Here is an 18,597-nt window from a genome sequence, read left to right as displayed (position 1 = left end):
TATTTATTTTCATCTAGTTGGCAAGGAAACATTTCTCAGTTTCATTTAGTTTAACTTGATGTACTAAAATAACTCAAACTAAAACTGAAAGAAAATTCATAAAAACTATATAAACATATTAGACACAGACAATAATAATAATAATAATAATAATAATAAACAAAAAACACAACAAAATTACTAAAGCTTTATAATTAAAATGAAAACAGAAAATATAAAAATAAAAACTGATATAACACTGAGCATATCATGTGTGCCATACATTTTAGACCAGTAAAATGTGTTCATAACTGCTATTTCACAAGATGTTTGAGAGTTGTTTATTTCTTGAAGTATTTTAACATTTTATCACTGTTAAAATATTTTTACCTATCCCAAATAATGTACAGATAAAGTATGAGTAAGCATAGACTGACTTCCCAAAATCTCTGTGGCACTTTCAGAATAGCTCCAATGTTGTGCGATTGGGGTGGGTCTACTTGTTTGTTGACCAATGGAATAGGGGGCAGGCAGGAAAGGGTGGTTTAGAAGTCATTATTATACCATTTTATGCCACTAGTTTAATTCTGGCCTATGTTTACTTCATAATGTGTGTGCAACACTTCCATCTTATAACCAGCATTACTGTAGTGGATTTTGGCATGGCACATACTAGGTTTGCTACAGTACTGTATGCTACTGCACTGCTCCTGACCCCTGAGTGTGTGAAGCCCATGATTACAACTGCTACAATAGAGCTGTACTGGGAGATAATTGGTCAGTAATCCCCTAGAGTTCATGCCCAGCTCATTTGAACTGGCACAGCAGCGCTTGGAATATGCAATGAGACATCACATCCTCTGGGAGAGCTCCTGTATTGTGTACAGTAATCAATATCTCAGCTCAGGGGAAGGTCATCTGCCAGGGTGTGCAAAATATCTTCTGCCATGACAGTGTTTGATCCTCTAATTCCAGTTATGGAGGATTTGTTGGCGACAGCTTTACTTCAATTTGGATTGATTTTTGTTGCAGCTTCAGTGAATGTCTAGACGTTTTTTTTTTCATAGACATTAGGATATCAAATGAAAGTTTACTTTAATATTTTATTATATGTTTTTTTTTTTTTCTTTTTTAAGAAGTCTCATGTTCACCAAGGCTGCATTTATTTGATCAAAAACACTGTAAAACAGTAATATTATTACAGTTTAAAATAGCAGTTTTCTATTTCATTATATTTTATGTGATGTCAAAGCTGAATTTCCAGCATCTTTGCTCTCAGTCATGGTCTGATGGTTAGAGAGTCAGACTTGTAACCCAAAGGTCGTGGGTTTGAATCTCGGTGCCGGCAGGGATTGTAAATGGGGGAGTGAATGACAAGCGCTCTCTTCCATAAAAGTATTAATTTATTTCAGAAAAAAAAACAAACATTCTGACCCCAAACTTTTGAGTGGTAGTGTAAATTATAAGTAAGACTAAATAAGAGATGAGATGATTAAAAAATGCTGTGCACTTCATGCCTGTCGTACTGCCTAATCAGCATCTAGGTTTCTCCCAAGGCTGGCTTCGTTCCCATGTCTGTTCCACACCTTTGACTCTTCATCAGCATTTCTGCCCATTTGTGCAACAATGGGGGGGTTTTCTCTCTCAGCAATTGTGATTTTCCAGCAATCTGTTCTTGAAGAATGGTTTAAAGCAGGGTTGTAACTACCATAGACATTAAGGGGGACAAGTCCAATACCATAGCCAATCTGCCCCCCACCCAATATTTGAAATTCTTGCACTGATCTGCTGCACTTCATTACGCAGCGCTCTGGTTTTTAAGATGACAAAACGCTTTAAAAGTGACATTTTCAGCCTGGTCTGCCTCAGCACTCTAACAGTGCTCGTCAATGTCAAAATAATTGATGTGGCCAATCAAATCAAAGTAGGCAGGGTTTGCTGTTCACAGAAGCAGAGCACGAATTCCAGCGCAAAGCATCAGTTTAACGTTGAAAGAAAGTTAGGTAAGATGGAAGCTGCAAATCATTTAATATTAGTAAACTGTTTTATGAAATGTAGAAATGTTTTACATTCGCCCTATGGTTACGGCCTTGGTTTAAAGTATTCCAAAGCTTACTACACTGTGAATGCTGCCACAAACAGTTGTACAAGGCATTGTGATTGAAGATCAGGGCTAGTACCTTGGTAGAAAGTCATAAAGAGGTACCTTTTGGCCTCTGATTGTGACTCACTCTCATTGAGATTTATACAACTTTTTGTCATCTTGCTTGTAACATTCTGTTTCAGCTGTTAAAGAAGCGTTTGTTTCGGCTTTCCCATATAGGTTGAACTGTGAGGAAGAAAAGTGCTGACTTGAGGGTTTCCTCTGACGGAAAGCAATTTGTTACCCAGCGTTCCTGTCAGCTCAAGTGTTGACATGCTCAGTATCATCTTAGACTCTGACTCACAGAAATATAAAGCTATTATATGTAAGGCTAATGGATTTTTATAGATTCCTTACAAAGATTCACCATGACATACTCGCACATAACACCAATATAATGAGAAACAGGAGGCTCTTAATAGATATGTTGGGTTTGCTGCTGCTTATATTCTTCATTTTATTTTATTTTATTTGTATTTTATTTACCAACATTATAATGACAATAAGGAGTCCCTCAATAGATATACTGTATAGGGGTCACTGCTGCTAATTTTATTTAAATGTATTTAATTTAATTTGATTATTTAATTTAATTAATTAAAAAAACATTTTTGGTGTGTGTGTGTTTAACAACATACTGCTTTCTTCGCCTCTTTGGAGAAGACAAACCCCTCAAACTACTGTATGCTGTCCAGAACATCAATATTGTTTTTCCCTTTTTAACAAGCTGATTTTGTGAATCATTCTTTCTTCTGACATGGGGTAATGCTTAAACAACCAAGTGACTCATTTTTTTCTGTTGACCTTCCCTTTCTCTCTGTCAGAATAATGAGATGTTAGAGCTACAAAGGAACAGGATGAGAGAGGAAATCAGAGAGTATAAGTTCAGAGAGACCAGACTGCTGCAGGACTACACTGAACTGGAGGAGGAGAACATTACTCTACAGAAACTAGTGTCAACACTCAAACAGAATCAGGTATACACATACACACACACACACACACACACACACTAACTGTGAAACACAGTGTCATACTATGTGATCAAAACCCACTACAGAGTAGAATTACATGCAGTCACTTAATGTAAATTTAGTGCCTCTGTGTTTTTTACAGGGGCATACGTTTTGACAGTTTTTCATTAGGTTTCATGCACCAAATTTTATGTTTAGTGTAGTTTTATGCCCCTATTTTCCACCCTCAGAATTAGGTTTTCCTTCTGTACCTTCAAGCTTATCAAGCTTATCCCAGTACGACACATTCCTGGATTAAAGGGATAGTTCACCCAAAAATGAAAATTACCCCATGATTTTCTCACCCTCAAGCCGTCCTAGGTGTACATTTTTAAATATAACTCCGATTGTATTCGTCTGAAAGAAGAAAGTCATATAACTTAGGATGTCTTGAGGGTGAGTAAATCATGGGGTAATTTTCATTTTTGGGTGAACTATCCCTTTAAAATCCTTGATAACCCTGGATCAACATTCCTGTTAACCAATCAGATTTGAGGGCTTAAGGTTGGGGTTCAGGGGTTTTAACATTTTCATAAACCTATGATTTTAGTAGAAGGTAAGAGTTGGGACTATGATTTGATGGGATGATTTGATGGGATAGGATTTTCACTTAGGAACATGTCCTACTTGAATCATATCATTCGTACCTTTAAGATTATGCCATATGTTAATATATATTACATGGAAAACATTTACCTGAAACGAGTGGCAGTATGTCACTATGTAATCTATTTATTATTTATTCTGCAACTTGTTTGGGGCATTTATACTCATTTTACTTGAAAATAAGTTATCTAATCATAGCTGAGGTCATATGGCATAATCTTAAAAGTGTGTTTGTATACACGCACACATACACAATAATAATAATAATAATAATAATAATAACACACACACACACACACACAGATAGATAGATAGATAGATAGATAGATAGATAGAAATGCAATTAATATATATATATATATTAATTGCATATATGTCTATATCAGTATATAGACTTAGATATACAATAATAATTGCATATACACACAATAATATTATTATTATTATTATTATTATTATTATATTACACAGTCAAGTGTCCACAAATATGCCTTTTCACATTCTCTTTCAACTCTTTAAAATTTACAGGTGGAATATGAGGGTCTAAAGCATGAAATCAAAGTGCTTGAGGAAGAGACGGTGCTACTCAACAGCCAGCTGGAAGATGCTTTGCGTTTGAAAGACATTTCTGAAGGCCAGTTAGAAGAGGCGTTGGATGCTCTGAAGAGTGAGAGAGAGCAGAAGAACAATCTGAGAAAGGAGCTGGCCCATCATCTCAGCCTGACGGACAGTGTGTATGGAGCCAGCACCCACCTGGCCATCTCTGCCGTGGAGGGTTTGAAGTTTGCAGAGGAGGCAGCAACCAACGGCACGTCTGCATCTGGGTCTAACCCCTACAATGATGACCGTAACCGCTGTAATGAGTGCAATGGGCATGGACCAAAGGTGAACGGAGAATATCACCAACCTGGAGGCAGGAAGGGAGAGGTGCTGCACCCAGTGTCTGATCTCTTCAGTGAACTCCACCTGTCTGAGATACAGAAACTCAAACAACAGCTCCTACAGGTTAGTCACATTTATCTACCATATTTATTTGTTTTATATTATTTATTTTTAGTTATTTTCAAACTTTACATTAAACTAAATGGAAATGAGAAATGTTGCCTTGGCAACAACCTAAAATATAATAAATTTACTTTTTCAAATTTTTATTTTATTTCATGTTTATTTCATTTTTCAAATAACAAATATAATTTGGTGGTTTTATGTTTTTTCAACTGTTTTTGCTCAGATACTCATAGTCCCATAAATCACTGAGGGATGTTTGGGGGAAAAGCAGCTGTTATCCAGTGCATTAATGGGCAACTATGGACTCTTTTCATTAGAGTTTGAATGCATCTACTGCTACTTTATAAGCAAACATAGATGCCTTAAACCCTTTAAAGGGCATTAATCATTATATATCCAGTCAATCTTAACGGACATCAAAGGTTGCCTTTATTGACACATTTTCATGCCCTTGACACTTCTACATATCACTGGAAAATACTTTAGGTAGAAAGTTTACAATGTAAATTTGAGTGAAGGAAAGTTCATTGCTGTAAGTGCACTAGTCTATTTTGTCCTTTGGGAGGCTACTGTCAGGTTGATTACCATTATGAGTGAGTGTCTCTGTAAAAGCAGGACACAGTAATGTATTTGTATGTGCGTGTACCACAGGCATATTCAGCAAGAGAGACAGTATGGGACAAGAATAGAAAATCTGCCAGTGCGGACACGGAAACATAGAGAGCATCAGCTGCTTAAAGGAGCATCACACAGCAAATCAGACAAAACATTATGACACAATAATTGCAGTGAATGTGGCTTGATGTCATTGTTCACTCACTGGTACATGTAAAAAAAAAAAAAGATATAGATAACTTTGACTTTATCCTTTTAACAGTTAAGGGGATTTCCCATGACAACGCTAGTTTTCATGGAAATTTGTCGGTTGCGTCCCTATGGTTGCATCTTTTATAGCTGTCTGAAGTAATAATATGTTTCAGTCCCTTTCAATATAAAAGTCATTTAATAAGACCAAAGATTGCCCGTTTAATGTAACCAAAATGAATTATACCTTGTGTAACACCATCTACATCAGAGCCAGCGGCAAATTCCCGAAGGACTGGCCGAGATAAGGCTGTTCTCATCGGGTACATGAGTGCTGAACGGTCGCTGTCAGCCTGGAGCTCACTTCTCCGAAAACATCTAAACAAATTGTCAAATAGGCGCTATCTTTATATATAAATCGCATATTTGAAGTCTAAACAACTACATTCTTTGCTAAAAATCTCTTAAAACTCAGTGAAAATCTCTTTAAAATTCTGTGACACAATAACAGCAATAATATTGTAAAATTATAGTGGGTTTGCTCTTCCACCGTTGACGCTGACTGAGACAAATGCTGCCAGTATAGATCCGACAACAAGTGGAGTGATACAAACGGTAAAACAGTTAAGAGTGCTGATACTACTGGAATATCGCACTGCTGGAAAAGGCTCTCAGCCAATCAGATTCGAGAACCAGAATGAACTGTTGTATAAATATATATATATATATATAGAGAGAGAGAGCGAGAGAGACAGAGAGAGATATATAAATGTAAATATAAAAATACACTTAAAATATCTGATATAAAATAATTAATAATAAAGTGAAACATTTTAATAATTTATTAAAATGTCTATTTATATGTATCTATAATGATACATTAAAAACACTCTAGCCATTTGGTCATGTATAATGAAAAAAAAAGCTATGTTACCACACATAAATTTATCCACAGTTTAAACAGATCAATTTCATGAAAAGTATTATATAACATGTTTGCATCCAGTGGTCTCCTCTGGGGAGTGTGGCTGTAGTAATGTTTTCTCTAGCTGTGTGGGATTGCCATCAAATACATAGCCAAGAGCCTGTTTTTTCAGCATCCTATTGCACGAAGTAGTTGCTGTAATATTTGTTTGTGTTTAGATGTGTATTAAATCACTGCATGGTTATAATTAATTGTTTCCTCACCCTTCAAGCTACTGTAATTGCCTGGCATTTATTCAGAAAAAAAATAAATCCATCCCATCCACCCCTGTTTACGTTTTAAATGTATTTCCTTTTGTCCTTTTTGGCTCATCTCCAGTAAGGAATCTATAGAGTTTTGCTATCTCAGCCTCAGGCGTTAGATGGCTGACACTTCTAATACAATGAGTGATCAGAAAGCAATTAAGCAGCACTTGAGCTCAATGACAGCTCTGCAGTTATGCTAAATTTGTGACAAGCAAGCTAACACACCTAGCTATCACAACTGTCTATAGAGTGGAATTTTATAAGCACATAGAGTGAAATATTCCATGTCTTCTAGCAAAAGTATTGTAGGTAAGGCTTGATGAACTTTCATTTCTTAACTATTTCTATTTAATACTTGTTTTCAGGATTCTTTGATGAATAGAATGTTCAAAATAACATATTTCATTTGAAATGTGAAATTGTTTGTAACATAAATGTATTTACTGTCACTTTTTATCAATTTAATGTGTCCTTTATGAATAAAAGTAATAATTTCTTTAAAAAATGTACTGACCCCAGTTGTGTAAATGAATGGCAAGGCTAACATATAGTTTTTTAAGACCTTCTTGGTTTTTGCTAACAAACTTTGTATCATCTTGTTCACTAGGTTGAGCGAGAGAAGGCGGTTATACTTACCAACCTGCAGGAGTCTCAAACTCAACTGCAGCACACACAGGGCGCTTTAACTGAGCAGCACAGGCGTGTTCACCGCCTTACGGAGCGCTTCAACTCTATGAAGCGTCGTGAAATTGTTTGTAACATAAATGTATTTACTGTCACTTTTTATCAATTTAATGTGTCCTTTATGAATAAAAGTAATAATTTCTTTAAAAAATGTACTGACCCCAGTTGTGTAAATGAATGGCAAGGCTAACATATAGTTTTTTAAGACCTTCTTGGTTTTTGCTAACAAACTTTGTATCATCTTGTTCACTAGGTTGAGCGAGAGAAGGCGGTTATACTTACCAACCTGCAGGAGTCTCAAACTCAACTGCAGCACACGCAGGGAGCTTTAACTGAGCAGCACAAACGCGTTCACCGCCTTACGGAGCGCTTCAACGCTATGAAGCGCCTCTACAGTGACAAGGAGTTTGATACGGAGGAGTCAGAGAAGAATGAAGTGCCCATTAACGGTTGCTGCGATTATGAGGCAGACATCAATGGAATGGAGCTTCTGGAGTGCAAATACAGAGTTGCCGTGACTGAAGTCATTGACTTGAAGGCGGAGCTTAAGGCTTTGAAGGAAAAATATAACCAGTCTGTGGAGAACCAATCAGAAGAGAGCAACCACAGCGAAGGGAAGGTCCAGGCTCTCGAAGAACAAGTGAAACGGTTGGAGAAAGCCTGGCACGAGGGCCGCGAGCGGGTTAGCAGTCTGGAAGCGGAGCTCCGGTGTGCTTCTGTTATGGCTAGCGAAAGTAACAGCATGCTGAACACAGCTCAGGACGAGCTGGTTACATTTAGCGAGGAACTCGCTCAGCTTTACCACCATGTCTGCTTGTGCAACAATGAAACTCCGAACCGTGTCATGCTGGACTACTACCGTCAGAGCCGGGTCACACGTAGCGGCAGTCTCAAAGGCCCAGAGGACCCAAGAGCCCTGCTTTCTCCACGTTTAGCTCGCCGAATCGCGGCTGCTAACTCCTCAGACGTGTCCAAGAGTCCTCAAGACTCTCCATCAAAGGAACCCCTTGGAGAAGGAACTAAAGGGGAAGGAGGAAGCCCCAACAAAACACTGTTTGGTTCACCAATCAATGGTTCATCTCTCTCACCCTCCCCAGTGCCAGAAACAGGTGATCTCCGCCGTGAACCCATGAACATCTATAACCTCAACGCCATCATCCGTGACCAGATCAAACACCTGCAGAAAGCTGTGGACCGCTCGCTCCAGCTGTCCAGGCAGAGGGCTGCGGCACGAGAGTTGGCACCCATCCTCGATAAGGACAAAGAGGTCTGCTTGGAGGAGATCCTAAAACTCAAATCCCTCTTGAGCACCAAAAGAGAGCAGATTGCTACATTGCGTCTTGTCCTGAAAGCCAACAAACAGGTAAGAGGGCCAAGTTTATGTCTTATGTTGTGTTTGGTCTCAAATAAAAGCATATATAACAGAACTTTGTATGTTTTTAAAATTTGTTTCTAGACTGCTGAGGTGGCCCTTGCAAACCTGAAGAGTAAATATGAAAATGAGAAGTCTATGGTGACGGAGACAATGATGAAGCTTAGAAATGAACTAAAGGCCCTCAAAGAAGATGCAGCCACCTTTTCCTCACTGAGGGCAATGTTTGCCACAAGGTGCGTTTATCGGCCCTTAACTGCATTTAATATTATTGAGGACATCCAAACTGGAATGGTTTCTTTTTTGAATACACATTCATGATTCGTTAAAAATGTTTCATCAAAATGTAATTGCTTGCTCCACCTCTGAAACTATTTACTTTTCGGCTGATCTCACCTAGGTTGTAAATAGTGTTAGTTAATAGCTAAAGGAGCCATTTAGTTAGTGTTTTCATATCAATGAAATATTAGCAGAACTTTCTTAGAACATATTTTTGTTAGCTGGGGACACGACTTACATCATTTTAAAAAATTGAAGTTTTAAATTAGTAAAAATTTATCAAAAGGTGTTTTATTGATTTTATTGACAATGTATTTTTAACAACAACAAAATTCATAATATGTATCTTACTACACAGTGAATTTTTGACTGAAAAGAACTTATGTTTTAGAGTCATTTGTTCAAGAATCCAATGATTTAAGATGGACAAATTCAAGTTCTTCGCTATATTTTTTAAGCTGAATATTCTTTTTTACACTGAAATACATTATGGTAGTAAAATATGTTGTCATTTTGTTTAATCACTTAATGTCGAGGTTCTCTCCCCCTCTTTGTCCAGATGTGATGAGTACGTAACTCAGCTGGATGAGATGCAGAGGCAGCTGGCTGCCGCAGAAGATGAAAAGAAGACTCTGAACTCCCTCCTGCGAATGGCCATTCAGCAGAAACTGGCCCTCACCCAGCGCCTGGAGGACCTAGAGTTTGACCATGAGCAGTCGCACTGTGGCCGTGGAGGGAAAGTGCCAAAAATTAAGAGCAGCCCTCAAAAAGTAAGTCATCGAACTGCACTCACTGCTCCCCCTAGCCCCACTGCATCGGTTTCAAAACCCGCTTTCTGTCTATTCCAAAACAATATGGTTGCATCAGCCAGTAGCTCTCCTTCACTGGATGTCCCTGCTCCATCCTCCTCCTCCTGGACCTCCTCAGCCCAGCCGTTTTTCCTCGGCCAGTCGCATTGGAAACTGGGCACTCAAACTTTAGTTTTAGACCCAGAGATGCTAAGTATTGAGTTTTGTCATGTTGTTCATAGCGGAGACTCTGATGCTCACGTTCCCAGATCTGCTCCTACTTCCCCCTACCGTTCTCCTGTCCTGGGCGCTCGGCAACCATTGCCACTTTCCGTGAGATCTCGCATGCGCTCCAATGTGACTCAGTTCACACCTTCAGCTGCTTCAAGAACTTCTCTAATCCAGCCTGGGACTCCCAGAATCCCTAGTGGTGACCCCTCAGTAGGTGACATGGTTTAAGGACAGACTGGTTTCCTTCTGATATGACTGATTGGAGCATATGATTCAACTTAGGGATATATTTTAGAGACTTTTTTTACTGATACTACTTGAAATTTCAACTAATTCATTCTGAACAGAATTATGTTTTGCCAGCTCTAGAAAGACACTATTGGTTAAAATCTAGGAGTAATTACGATTTTTTTTAAATGTTTTTGAGAGAATTCTCTTATGCTCACCAAGGCTGCATTTATTTGCTCAAAAATACAGTAAAATCGGTAATGTGGTGAAATACTATTACAATTTAAAAGAACTGTTTTCTATTTTAATACATTTTAAAATGTAATTTATTCCTGTGATGGCAGAGCTGAATTTTGAACAGTCTTCAGTGTCACATGATCCTTCAGAAATCATTCTGATGTGCTGATTTGCTGCCCAAGAAACATTTCTCATTATTATCAATGTTGAAAACAATTGTGCTGCTTAACATTTTTGTGGAAACACTACAACATGATACACTACCATTCAAAAGTTTGGGGTAAGTAAGATTAAAAAAAATAAATAATTTCAAATAAATACGGTTCTTTCAAACTTTGTATTCATCAAAGAATCCTGAAAAAAATGTATCACAGGGTTCACAAAAAATATTAAGCAGCAGTTTTTATAATGATAATATTAAGAAATGTTTCCTAAGCACCAAATCAGCATATCAGAATGTTTTCTAACTTCTTTCAAAAACATTAAAAAATAGTAATTACTTCAAACTTTTAATTATTTTAAACACGTGGCTTTGTGAGATAGTACATATTAAAAGAATGTTGTCTGGGTATAAAAATAAGATTAAATAATAAAAAAAATTGCACTGTGCTTGATGTCCTTTTTTGCTGCCTGGGTAAGAAAACTGTTTTTTTGGCAAGCACAATTGTTGGAATCTGAATCCATAAGGATATGTATTCGGATCATACTAGAAGAATTATTCTGTAAAGCAAAACAGGTATTGATTGGTGATTGAATGTCTCTATTAGAATATCATTCCTGCATGTGCGCTTCCATTTTATGGCTTGATGAAATGGGTGCTACATACTGCATGCAAAGCAGTTAGTTTGTGTGATGGAGTTTTCAGTTATTTTCGTATTAGCACATCTGACATAACTACAGCTCCATCCACTGGCAACATTGTGAACTGAACAATTGAACAGTTACTTTGGCCTTTTTGTAGTCATCAAGCCTTGTGAGTCTTTCAAAGTGCTGTATACTGAAATCATGAGTAGTAGCTTATGTATAATTACATTAAACTTATTTTTACTGCTTTGCTTGCTAACAGAAAATGCTTAGTTGATCTCAATGCACCGTGTATAGGGCAGAGCTATTCATGGACACAGCATAAGTGCAGTGCAGGATCTGCCATATGCAAATGCAAGGACGTGTTCTTGCACATGCTGCCTGCTGCCCAGCTACTGCATTTCAATGAGCTGTAGAGTACAGAGCCACATTAAATGTGCCATTCATTATATCATGAATCATTCTATGGAACGGGTGCCTGTCCAGTTTGATAAGGACATTTTTAAAGTAAATTTCTGAATGTTTTAAACATTCTTTTAGGCACATAATGTGTTTAAGTTTTAATCAATTGTCTTGTTCCATCTCAAATTAAATGTATGACTTTTAATGCATTTTAACAGGGTTAATATACAGTGGGTAACAGGATTGACAGTTTTACCATATGGCATTTCAATAGGACATTTTAAGCCCTTTGCTTATGGTCATGAAAATGCAAGATGCTTATTAGATCATTTAATGTTAATATATCTATATTATTATATATAATGTATTTTCTGTAATATATTTTTATTTAATTTTTTCTTAAATGATCAGTTTTTTGTTTTTTATACAAAATAATGGTAACTCTTTGAAAATGTATGATCGTCCCCTGCTGACAAACATAAAAGAGCATAAGATAAAGTAATAAAATGAGTTGTCAGGAAGAGTTTCTGAAAAGATGATGCCATTATGATAACATTTATTTATTTATTTATTTCAATAAATAAATGATTGGACAAGAAGAGTTCACTTTATTTTCACATTATTTAAGGATTTTTATTGTTTATTTATTTAACTCAACTAAAATCTATTGTTTTGTTCAACTAAAACAGCGATAAAGAAATGCTACTTTTTATTTACATATATTTTTTTTTATCAAAATGTAAGTATTTGCTAATATAGCAAGGAGAAATTCTTGGGGCAAATTCTTGAGGCAAAAAAAATATATATAATAATATAACAGAAAATTTGCACAAAATTTTTTTTACAACAGATGACAGCTTTTACTGTGTCTCAAAGTATTTTTTACACATGTATATAAAGTGTATATTATACTGTATAAGTATAATGTGTACAGTATGTATTAAAAAATGGCACTCGTTTTGTAGAAATACTTTCACCTTTAAGGAGCTGTGGGCCAAAAAGCATTTGACAAGGTCAGCAGTTGAAGGTTGTACAGAACATTGTGTTAGCATTGCTCATGCAAGACTGACAGAGATGCAGTTCATGCAGATCTGATGGTAGACAGCGGTTACATTTACATGTATAGACAAGCCTCTGAATTTTTTTAGTTTTTTCCTAGGAGTGATCCGAGATTTCAGGTCTACGTTTAGCTTTGTAGTATTGCTGTTCCCTGTGCCTTGCTTAAAGACATGTTATGTATATTATGTATGATGTGACTCAGTTGATAGTGTTTGGAAATCATGGAATTCTACTTTAGTGTAATGGAAACCAGTCTGATCCGCTTCACCGGTGTCACCAAGACCCAACATTATAGAATGCAATAGCACTTGACCATTTTATTCCCACTAAATTTAAGGAAAGTTTAAGAAAATGTAATAACATTTAATAATTTCAACAATCATAATTTTCAACTATCATAATGTGACATAACGTAAATGCATCACATTCATGAGGTGTGACACTTCTATAGTGTCAGATTTGTATTTTTTTTTTGTCAAAACAGTTTTCTTTTTTAACAAAAAAAAAAAGTTTTCGACAGTGATAGTATAAAGTATTATAAAAACATTCTTTATTATTCCTGGTAATGATGTTAATAAAAGAGCGATGGACACTTCTATTCTCTGCCTGCAAGAGTCAGTGTTTCTACATTTCACATCCTTTGCTCATTACTGAATTAGTCAAATGCTGTTTTGCCCATGGTGACCAAAACATATCCCAACCACAGAGCAGTAGCTTCCTTCTGATTAAAATTAAATTACATTTTTGACTCTGGAGCTGTAGATAGCTATAATTGTTTGCAGTATGAAGAGGTTTATGTCATTAATGCATTTATACAAACAACCGCCCATGTACACCCAGAAACTGTAGAGCAACATATTAAAAAGCACATAGAATGGCTGCATAGCAACACCCTAACAAACACCCTCGCATCATCCTAAGAACTACTCGCATTGTAATGGGAAAATGAAAAAATTGTGTTATTAAAAATGTCCATATATTGCTCTAGATGTGTATATGTGCTCTTAGCTAGACAGCATCAACTATAATGTTTTAAATATTACTTTTTGTCTTGTTAAATGTGTAAACTTATGTGTTTGCACGCTCCCATTAACAAAGCAGCAACGCTGTTTGTAATTTGCGGCTGACACATACACTACTGTTTAAAAGTTTGAGATCAGTACGATTTTACTTAGCTAGACAGCATCAACTATAATGTTTTAAATATTACTTTTTGTCTTGTTAAATGTGTAAACTTATGTGTTTGCACGCTCCCATTAACAAAGCAGCAACGCTGTTTGTAATTTGAGGCTGACATACACTACTGTTTAAAAGTTTGAGATCAGTACGATTTTATTTATTTATTTCATTTTTTTTAAAGAAATTAATACTTTTATTCAGAAAGGATACATTAAATTGATCAAAATGAAAGTAAGGACATTTATAATGTTACAAAATATTTCTATTTAAAAATGTTTTAAATATTACTTTTTGTCTTGTTAAATGTGTAAACTTATGTGTTTGCACGCTCCCATTAACAAAGCAGCAACGCTGTTTGTAATTTGCGGCTGACACATACACTACTGTTTAAAAGTTTGAGATCAGTACGATTTTATTTATTTATTTCATTTTTTTTAAAGAAATTAATACTTTTATTCAGACAGGATACATTAAATTGATCAAAATGAAAGTAAGGACATTTATAATGTTACAAAATATTTCTATTTCAAAGAAATGCTGTTGAATATGAACTTTTTTTTCATCAGAAAATCTTGGGGAAGAAGTATGACACTTTCCACAAAAATATTAAGCAGCATAACTGTTTTCAGCAATAATAATAATTAATGTTTTTAGAGCACCAAATCAGCATATTAGAATGATTCCTGAAGGATCATGTGACACTGAAGTAATGGCTGCTGAAAATATAAGGAATACATTTTATTTTTAAATATTTGAAATAGAATTGTCATTTTAAATTGCAGTAATATTTCACAATATTACTGTATTTTTTTATCAAATAAATGCAGCGTTGTTGAGCATAAGAACTAAATTTTAACAACCCCAAACTTTTGAAAAGTAGTGTATCTCTGTTTAACAAACTGAAGGTGATACCACCTTGCTTTCCTTCCATCTATACCTGGTATTCCTCTTGAATGTACGCAAATATATGCAGCTGAATGTTGGTCATTATTTTTCTCATTCTGCATGCTCTATCTGTTCATGTTACATGTGATTCTGCATGAGATTAACACCCAGAAGTTAGAGCATTGCAGCCATTTCCAGCAAGTTCACTTCTCATCTCTGTGCCCATTTATGTCTGTGTTTGTGTCACTAACCCTGACTGTCACACCTCTGTATATGTCTAATTTATCAGTTTCTCTTAGATTGTCAGCAGCCTGCTGGCTCAGTACCGCCAACCTCCCCATAACTGAGGCGCGGGAGGGCATCCACGGGCCACAGGTAACTTCTTTTGGAGGAACTCGCGCTCTGCTGTTTTCTCTCTCACTCTGTTTCCAACAGAAAAATATGTCACACGTAGGGTCACGCATTCACAAATAATGTTAACAGCAGCACCCACTTCCTCACACTTTTACAATACACTACCAGTCAAAAGTTTGTAATTAAGATTTTTCATGTATTTAAATAAAGCCTCTTATGCTCACAAAGACTGCATTTATTTGATCAAAAATATAGTAAAAACTGTAATACAGTGAAATAATACAATTTAAAATAGCTGTTTTCCATTTGAATATATTTTTAAATAAGTTTATTAAATTTGTTTTTAAAAGTAATTTATTCTTGTGAATTTTCATTACTCCAGTCTTTAGTGTCACATGATCCTTCAGAAATCATTTTTATTTGGTGCAATTATTATTGGTGCTCAGTTTTTTTTAAATGGTTCTTATTATTATCAATGTTGAAAACAGTTTTTCTGCTTATTTTTGTGGAAACCATGATACATTTTTTCTTGATTCAGCAAAAGAACAGCATTTATTTTAAAATATAAATAATTTTGTAACATTATAAATGTGTTTACTGTCACTTTTAAACAATTTAACATGTCCTTGCTGAATTTAATTATTAATTTATTTTCCTTTCCCTTTTTTACGTCCTACTTACCACACATTTTGAATGGTAGTGTTATCATGGTTACCACAGAAATATTCTTTTCAATATTGTTAATAATAAGAAATGTTTCTTCGGCACCAAATCAGCATATCAGTATAATTTCTGGATCTTGAAAGTATGAAATAATATATGCTGAAACCTCAGTTTTGCCATCACAAGAATTATATTTTAAAATATATTAAAATATAGAACGGTTTTAATACAGTAAAAATCACAATATTACTGTTTTTACTATATTTTTTTATCAAATAAATGCAGTTTTGGTTTCAAAAACATTTAAAAACCGACCGGTAAAGTATACAAAACTAAAATTGAGATGCCCAGCATCCTTTCATCACCCTCTCATCCTGAGTTGTCAAATATAGACAACATTTATTTCGTCCCATACTACTTTGCCTCTTATAAGCTACTTGCTTTTGCATGTGCCCCTGTGTGTCTGTCAAAAGGGAGTTAATGTTCATGTCTGAATCAGTGAATTTTGCTTTTTTTTCTATTACAGTTGCTCCAGTTTAATAGGAAACAGGATATGGTGATTTCATTTTTCACCGACTTATGGCCACTGTTTCTGTTTTCTCTCCCTTCTGCCCGTGTCGTTTCTGTCTTTGTAGTCCTGTGTTGTTAGCTCTTCAAGAGGACCTGATGGCCAACTCCAGATTTCCATGTGATCCTTTCAACTGTCTGGCCCATCATTCTTATTTTTTTGGCCCTTAGCCTGTTGTTGGACTCCTCACAGAGACAGATGAAGGGGGCGGGGCACATCAGTCAATCATGACCTCCAGCCAATCAGATGCTCCAGAGGGGCCCGCCCTAATTTCCCGCCCATTCACTGAAATTGGATGAATTATTCAGTGATGCATATTGTAAGTACTAATTATCATCTTGAGTGAGATGAGAGCAAACTGAAATGGACTGATGTATACATATTTATTTAAATATTTGTTACTTTATTTATTTGTGTTTTTGTTTGTTTATTTAAAAATATGATGTGTGTTGTGTCTGATTGTTTTAATATGAATATGATTTTGGATATGAATGCAGCTTTTCTTAAAAATGCACTTTTAAACCATAAAAATTAGTATTAATAACATCAACCCGGGAGTATTATTATGGTATGCAAGGTGACTTTTTATCAGTCAGAACTAATATTTACAATCTTTGATGCACTAAAAAGTGTGACATGAAAGAAAGATTTGTTTGCAAAGTTGAAGAGAGGTAAATGGATTATTGAGAGACATGTACACATCATTTTCATAAAGTAGAAACAATACTCAATGTGATATTTCAGTGACTTTGATTTTGCTCCTGAGGTGATGTTTGCATTACAGTGATAATACGATTGAGTTTTGCAAATCTCAGCTTCTCTAATGTCTTTGCACATGGAAACACGTTGGTTTCTTTGTCATTTTTTAAGTTTATTGCAATGCATAAAGATTATATTTTATACCTGAATTCTCTTTTTTTATTGCCGAAATGATGTCAGATAAGTCTTTGAGGATTGAGTGGACATGTAGGCCTAGTTCAGGGCACGTTGGGCAAAAATCATTTTTGAGGGAATGGAGTTATAGCTTGAGTGAGGCTTGATCCCAATGCGCTGCTAAATTTGAACATGAAGTGGGTTTATTATTCTCAGATCTGCTCCAAAAACAGCATCCAAGCCCTATTTACTGTATCCCATATTCACTAGAACCTCTCTGCATATCTCCTTCTCTCTTTTCTTTTCATTTACTCTTTAAGTTATATCCAACCTTTACCCTATATATAGCACAAACACATTTATCTATGCATTTTAAAACAGGCACAGGATCATTTTCATGTCATTTGGTCATCTGTCCTCCAATCGCACCATGATTTGTACCAGCAGGACATGGAGAAATATCAGATGTCATTGTGTTTTTATACAGCAGCAAACCACTAAAACACATTTTCAGTCTCATTGATTGACTGAAAGGTTATTGATGGAGTTAGATGAAGAATCCATCAGATGCTTCTCAAAGCATAACTGTATCCATTGTGGAACGAGAACAAAGCTAGTCTGTTTAATGACATGCAAAGAAGGATATATAAGGTCAATGGTTTCATTCACAATCTCTTTTAGCTCCCAGTTCTCAGTTTCTGTTCAGTCTAACCCATTGGCATTTTAGACTATATTCATTTCTTATGGAGTATTTCCAATGAGACGGGAGGAGTTTCAGTTTTATTAACTACACATTGTGGTAGATTTGTTGCCTCTGAAGTGAAATTTACTGAATAATACCCACAATGTCACATGGTGTGTACTGGTGAAAGCATGATCTTGCTGCAGGATATTTTTATGTGTATACTACAGTCATAAGCCACATCATTTTTTGTGAAATAAAATTTAAAAACAATATTTGTTGAGTCCTGTCCTGATTATTTGAGAGACGATGTGTGTAAAAGGTTTTGTGCGCACACTGTAGTAGTGTATCACAGCTCACATTTGTCTTTGCAGCTTATATCAACGTCTAGTCCAAAAAAAAAAACACTTATTGTAATTTTGTCTTTAATTTTTAATTTATTTATTTTTATTTATTGCAATTTTATTTTGTCTTTCAATTTTTAATGATAATCATTTTTAATGGTCCCAATCAACTTTATACTACT

At 35.6% G+C, this 18,597-nt stretch overlaps 1 protein-coding gene across 1 annotated transcript in view; it reads left to right on the top strand.

Moving 5' to 3' along the window:
* LOC107670364 (protein bicaudal D homolog 1-like) overlaps nt 1-16,899 on the top strand; it is a 24,572-nt gene extending 7,673 nt beyond the window's left edge. The window contains exons 5-10 of the mRNA XM_016462934.1: nt 2,947-3,099; nt 4,270-4,746; nt 7,721-8,830; nt 8,924-9,075; nt 9,678-9,888; nt 16,584-16,899. Coding sequence (XP_016318420.1) covers nt 2,947-3,099; nt 4,270-4,746; nt 7,721-8,830; nt 8,924-9,075; nt 9,678-9,888; nt 16,584-16,640 — 2,160 coding nt within the window. The 3' untranslated portion in view covers nt 16,641-16,899. The remainder of the gene's footprint in view (nt 1-2,946; nt 3,100-4,269; nt 4,747-7,720; nt 8,831-8,923; nt 9,076-9,677; nt 9,889-16,583) is intronic.
* The last annotated feature ends 1,698 nt before the right edge of the window (nt 16,900-18,597 follow it).

The sequence above is a fragment of the Sinocyclocheilus anshuiensis genome, unplaced genomic scaffold (genome assembly GCF_001515605.1).
Source record: "Sinocyclocheilus anshuiensis isolate Anshui unplaced genomic scaffold, SAMN03320099.WGS_v1.1 scaffold949, whole genome shotgun sequence".
Taxonomy (NCBI): Eukaryota; Metazoa; Chordata; class Actinopteri; order Cypriniformes; family Cyprinidae; genus Sinocyclocheilus; species Sinocyclocheilus anshuiensis.
Note: the sequence above shows the minus strand (reverse complement) of the source record. Positions and strands in the feature narration are given on the sequence as shown.